The 6,372-nt window shown below is 46.2% G+C and overlaps 1 protein-coding gene across 2 annotated transcripts in view; it reads right to left on the minus strand.

Moving 5' to 3' along the window:
• Window positions 1–6,372, minus strand: part of ANKMY1 (ankyrin repeat and MYND domain containing 1) — a 79,245-nt gene that overhangs the window by 42,844 nt on the left and 30,029 nt on the right. For both annotated transcript variants that reach the window (XM_019503688.1, XM_019503689.1), the window contains one exon: window positions 679–786. In XM_019503688.1, coding sequence (XP_019359233.1) covers window positions 679–786 — 108 coding nt within the window. The remainder of the gene's footprint in view (window positions 1–678; window positions 787–6,372) is intronic.

A 6,372-nucleotide genomic window follows, 5' to 3' on the forward strand; every position in this document is an offset into this window, starting at 1 on the left:
AGGTCCCTTCCAGCCCTCATGTCTATGAAATCTATGAAAGTCTATGAAACATGAAACAAGAATTAGGTGGAAGGATCCAGGACAAGAAGCATTATTTGTGCAAATGCTCAGCTCAGACGGTTTTATATCAGTTCATGAATTGTGCATTTATATAGAAATATTGTAAAAGGCACAGCCAGTACAGCATTTTTAAATAATGTCATGTTTATCATTCCAAACCAAGCTGCCATATTTACCCGAATCCAAGACAATTTAAAATATAAGGTGACCCTCCCAATAATTAGATTCTAGATATAGAAAATTTATAAATTTGTTATACATTTTCCATGTATAGCACATAATTAATGGAGAGTTGTCTTAAAATTTGTCTCCCTTTCCCTGCATCAGGGCAAACAGTGCAGGGGGGCAGGCGGCAGGGGAGACAAGGGCGGCAGGGGAGACAAGTGGCCTGGGCCCCGCTCCATGACCCTCTGCCACCTGTTCCCCAACCACTACCCCCTCTACTGCCTACTCCCATGCCCAGCGCCTGCCCCCACCACAGTGCCTGCCTACCCAGCACCTGCCCCTTCTGCCACTTGCCTCTGCATGCCTGCACCCCCATGCACCAATGTTTAAACATTTTGTCTGCTTGCTGAAAAATAAACTACTACAGATTTTAAAAAAGTAGAAGACACTCACCAAGTCATTCCCACTGGCAATTGCTAAGGACAGGGGCGAATGCCCGCTCCACAAAACGTTAGGGTTTGCCTTATGAATTAAAAGGAGATGGACAATCTCCCTGACATGCTAGATGGACAGGAAAAAGATGGAATTAGATCACAAAAAGAAGAATAAAGACATTAATTTAACACAATAGCATTAAATATTTGCTTGGAGCACATACAAGTGTTTCACCTAGATCAGATGAAATAAGGGCACTCGGTGACTTTTCACAAGTCCCATAAAGTTGGGGCAGAGTCCAAGTGGTTGCATACATTTGTACATACCAGAAAAGTGTGCTCAGGTTCAGTCTAGTATAGTGAAAATACCAGAATCAGATCTGGCTGTTCATGGCCAAAGACTCAAAGGGAATTGACTGTCAATTAAAATGGGTGAACTAGACCCCTTCACTGGCTAGGAACATGCTTCCTGGAAGGCTCCTGCATAAGCCTTTCTATAGCTAAGAAGAGGCAGCAAACAAGATGTCATTAATCTGAAGAGTTTGAGTGCAAGGGTTTGTTTCTGAGGTAGTGATGCCACTTTCCCTGCACTTGCAAGAACTTGCACTTGTAGATTTATATTTAAAATAATAAAATTATTTTAAAATATTTTTATTATTATTATGATCAAGCACACAAAAGTTAGAAAATGCCAGAATCAGGGTTTCCTGTGCATAGGTCTTATGACAAAGTCTTTACTTTAGATAGTTGCATGCTATTTTTTCCAATGTCCCTCCTCCATTCAGCAAACAGAAAGGATAACATTTCTTTTCTATTCCCTGCCCACCCCCCAACCTTTCACTGCACAGCTCCTTGCCCTCTCATACCCTAGCTCTCCCTCCCAACTTTTCAGCCTATTGGTCTCCCCAGCTCTGACCTCCAAGTACACCCCCACCCCACAGTATGGGGTACTACAGCTTTTTCAAAACAGAAAGTCATCGACATTTTTAAGATAGTCAGAATGACTTATTTCCTCCTAGCCTCATTCTTGAAAATGGCTGGACCCAAATAAAAACTTCAACCTGAAGCAGTAACTCAGTAGTTAAACCCCAAAATATAACATTTGGAAAAGTTATAAGCAATTTATAATGGAAGATACAGGGGTTGAGCCCTGCCAGAATACATACATAGCCAACCAGCAGCAAGCAAACAATATCAACCAAATTTTCCTAAACAGCCCCTTATGGAAGCCAAAAACTTATCTATACCAAGTTTAAGCTGTGAAGAAACTTTACATAGATAATATAAATAGTTGGTGCTGAGGTTGACAGTCTAACATTGGTTAGTTATACAAAACAGGGACTTTAAAAAAAAAAAAAAGTTAAAAAAAAAACAACAGTAGGCAAACAAACAGACTAAAATTCCTAGAAATTAATACCTACAGTAATTACAGATTCTTAATTATGTATGATTTTGAGAGCAGATGGAGAGGTAAAGTTAACTTGTTAACTTTTTATATGTATGTAAAAGCAATAAAAAACTACAAGGTAAGAAATGCATGTCAGCAAAGCAATCTGCTTCTGAAAGGAAACAATGTACTGAGCTTTACACCTTCTAGCCTAACTAAATAGGACTTTTTCACATTTGCTAAATTGCACAGATCCAATTATCAGCTGTAATTAAGAAAAAACATAAGCCATTGCTGAGGCAGAAAGCTTCATATGGTTTCTACTAAGCATCTGTACTGAGGGAAAGGAAGAATTAAAGAGGTAGAAAATCAAAGAAAAAACAGGATAAAGTGAGAATGTTGAATGAAAGAAAGTTGATGGGGAATCATTTAAATTAGAACTTCATTTTTGAGGATGAGTGGGTAGTTTTTTAAATACAAGCTCATTTACAATAGCGGATTTCTCGTAAGATTAGCTAGAAGGAGTGAAGCATTTTAAAGGCCACCAGCTTAAAAGGTCTTTAATCAATCTACTAGATAAAATAATGGTTGTTATTCATGCCACATCTACAGGCATAGCATGCATCTCATAGAGAACAAGTAATAAGATAATGCCCCTGCTTTAAAATGTTCATAAATGCAGAATTAAAGCATGAAAAGCAGAAGGAAGAGAATTAAAGAAGAGCAGTATTCTATAAGCAAAACTGTGCAGCAGCTTAACTAGATCATGGCTTTTTGAATAGGTAAGGGTGGTGCCCTAAAAGAAAAACTGGCTAAATTCATCAAGCCTGTCTTCCTGCAAAATTCAGCAAAGAAAAGAGGAAAAGAGAAAGAGTAAGGAGCAGACTTAGGAAAGGACTCATAAAAGGTGGCTTAAAGGCAGTAGGAGTTGGAGGCAACTGCCATAAAAGAAAAAAAGCTTTACCCAATTCATTTTAAGATAGCAACAGCGTCTGAAAGGTACTGGACTGGCTTGGATTCCTACCTAGTCAGACTCCTGCTAGTTTTTGTTCTTGGAAAGGATTGGATACAGCTTACTAACTAGAATCACTCTACTTATCCCTATCCAATCAATGTCTTTCAACTTTTTCTTCCCCCAAAAACCTCTTATTTGTTCTTGTTTGTTTGTTTTTCCCCCACACTTTTTAAAAGAAAGCTGTGTTCTCCTTGGCAGTGTGATCCATCACTGTGCATGAAAGCACATACATTACACACTCACACGCATACACAGGAAGAAGAAGAGATATTACTGTAGTTACACACACATACAGTAAACAAAACACAGAAGTAGTCAGACAGGCATACATCAGAAAAGAAGAAGAGATATTACAACTGCACACACAGACAGACATTTTCCAGCACAGGAAAGATTAATATGAAGCTTGCTTGAAAAGCAGGTGCCAGGTCTTCTGACAGGGGAGAGAGGGGGGCTAGAAGGGGTAGGGGGAGAGCTAGAACTGCAAGTCCCACCACATACACAAACACACATCCTCTTTCCTGACAGCCATGAGTCTTCTGCTGCCAATGGGAGCAAGGAGGTGGGAGCAATACCTGTCCCTGCACCTGTACCACCTCCCCTAACATCAGAAATAGCCACCAGCAGCAGAATGATGGTCTCCTCCACCCTAATTTCATCTCCCAGCATAAGCCTCCCAAGTGCCAGAGGAGGAGCTGGATCTGGATCCAGGGGACCTGAGCACCCTAGCAAAAGAAATTCTGGGGACTGAGGGGGAATCTGAGTTTGTGCTCCACACCCCTCAAAGTTCCTCTAGAGCCAGGTCACCTTCTCCAGAAGGCACCTCAGAGGTGGTTGTGGGGGCAAGTGGCTCAGCTTCCCCTGCTGTTCTGCCTCTTCCTGCTGAGGAGAGGGATCAGGCGGGATCCCCACCCTCAACCCAGAAGGGGGGGGGGGGGGGCGGGTAGTGTAGTTTGGGATCATTTTGTGGTAGCAGATGATCCTAAGTATGCTATCTGTCAGCACTCCCAAAGGCAGATCAGCTAGGGCAAGGAGATGAAACACTTCACCACCACAGCAATGCTGCTGAATCTGAGAAGGCAGCACCCCCTTGCCCTTCTTCCTCCTCAGCCTGGCATCAGTGGGAGCATGCCCAAAGGGAAGTCGCTCCTTGCACTTCACCTCTGACACCTGGAGCAGCCGGGGGTGGAGATCATGTCTACCTCTCCCTCACAGGGCACTGGTGTGACCAGTCAGGCTGTCAGCGGGCTCTCCTTCAAGCCGAGGTTATGAATGAGTCCCACATGGCAAGGGAGATCATGGTGGCCATGAACTGCATGATGCAGGGGTGGCTTGTTGGGCAGGGCGAGCTCACCCGCAGGTTAATGGTCATAGACAACAGGGCCAATATGGTTAAGGCAGTCCGTGATGCCAACTTTGTTGGCATCCACTGTGTGGCACACAAGCTGTACCTCACTGTCAGAGATGCCTTGGAAGGGGACAGGGCTGCTGGTGATGGCGCCATCACTACCACCCAGCTGATTTCAAAATGCAGGAAGGTGGTGGGCTAGTTCCACCACAGCATCAAGTGGGGCAAGATGCTGCAGAAGAAACAGCCAGAACGGAGCATCCTGCAGCACAAAATCATTCAGGATGTGGAGACTAAGTGGAATTCCACATACCTGATGCTGGAAAGGCTGGTGGAGTAACAGAAGGCCATCCATGAGATGGCCTAGCTTGGGAAGATTGGAATCAGCAGCCACCTTAACAAAGTGGAGTGGGACACCAACTCCCAGATCTTGGTGGTCCTCAAGCTGTTCCTCGAGGCCACTGAGACCCTCAGCACTGGCAATGCCCTCCTTAGCCAGATGATCCCCATAGTGAGGCAACTTGAGAACCAAATGGAGAAGTTCCAGGGGGTCAATATTCCTGGCTGAGGCAAGCCACTGTCACTAGATGTGCAGACACTGGTGAGGCAGCTGAAGGATGGCATCAAGAAGCAGCTGGATCTGTTGCGGTCCAGTACAGCCCACTAGTTGGTGGGCATGTGACCCAAGGGTGAAGGGGAGCACGTGCACGGCAGCACCAAAACCCCTTGATCGCTGGATGGAGGTGCTGGTGAACAGAATCAGGGAGGCAGAAGGGCAGAGGCGATGGGATGTGGAAGAGGTGGATCCACTTTCCCATGCCAGCACTCCCAGCACCAGAACCAGCCAATCTCCTCCAAGCCAGCTGCTGCCAAAGTGGACCAAGGGCATGGCTTCAATGGTGGGGTCCAGACACACCAGACCCCAGCCTCAGTCAGGCAGCACCAGGGCTTTGGTGGCTACCTATCTTGCCAAGGATGTGGAGCTGCTGGACTGCGACCCCTTGGCCTATTGGGCAACAGGCAGCCAGTTGTGGCTGGATCTGGCCATGGTTGACTGGGAACACCTGTCCTGCTCACCGACCAATGTTCCAAGCAAGAGGGTGTTCAGCATTGCTGGGGATATTGTGACACCCCACCGCACCTCCTTGAATCTTGGTTTGGTACAGCAGCTGGTGTTCCTCAAGGTGAATCTCCCACTGCTGGAGTTCCCCAAGCTCCACCTGCAGACAGACTGAGTGCCACACTCCTCACTCCATCCACACCTCTTTCCGTTTTGTTGTTTTTAAAACCAGTTAATGCCCCGCTCTCTCAGCTGAAGGCAGCACTCATTGTATCACCAGCCAGCAGGGGAAGAACATGTCCCTGCTGAGCTCCCGTGCCAGGATGAACTTGGGAAGTATGAGCTGGGGCTATGGGGAAGGAGGAGGCCCCAGGTCCTAGCCATAATCACCAAAACTGCACTTTGCCAGGGTTGGGAGGCCTGGTGGGACTGCCGGCAGCACAGCAGCTCCAGGAAATGCCAGGATCAAGAATCTCCATGGTGAAAGGTAGGTAGGAGGTGCCATAACCTCCAGCCAGCCCACACACATACAGTCCTGGCTGGGGAAAACCCAGACCCATCACAACTTTGACAGGCCTGAGGCTTGCTGGTTGAAGTGGAGCTGTGAGGCTCCAGGTGAGCTCAGCTTAGCTGCCTGGGATGCCAGCTTTTGGGTTGAAAAACTGTTCACCAGACTGAGGAAGCACCCGCAGTTGGTGTGCCTGTGTGCTCTTCCTGGATGGAAGGAATAGTAAAGAAACCAGAGGCTGGTATGCAATGTAGGCAAGAAAGCCAGTCAGTGAAAATGGAAATGGAGGCATCCGGGGATGAGAGACAGGCTGGGATAGGAGAGGATGGGGGCTGAAGCTGGTAAAAGTGGAGAGGTACCTGGGTAGTCAGATGTCTGGCAAGTTGTAGTATCTC

Source organism: Gavialis gangeticus, unplaced genomic scaffold (genome assembly GCF_001723915.1).
Source record: "Gavialis gangeticus isolate Ggan-Ray unplaced genomic scaffold, GavGan_comp1, whole genome shotgun sequence".
NCBI lineage: Eukaryota > Metazoa > Chordata > Crocodylia > Gavialidae > Gavialis > Gavialis gangeticus.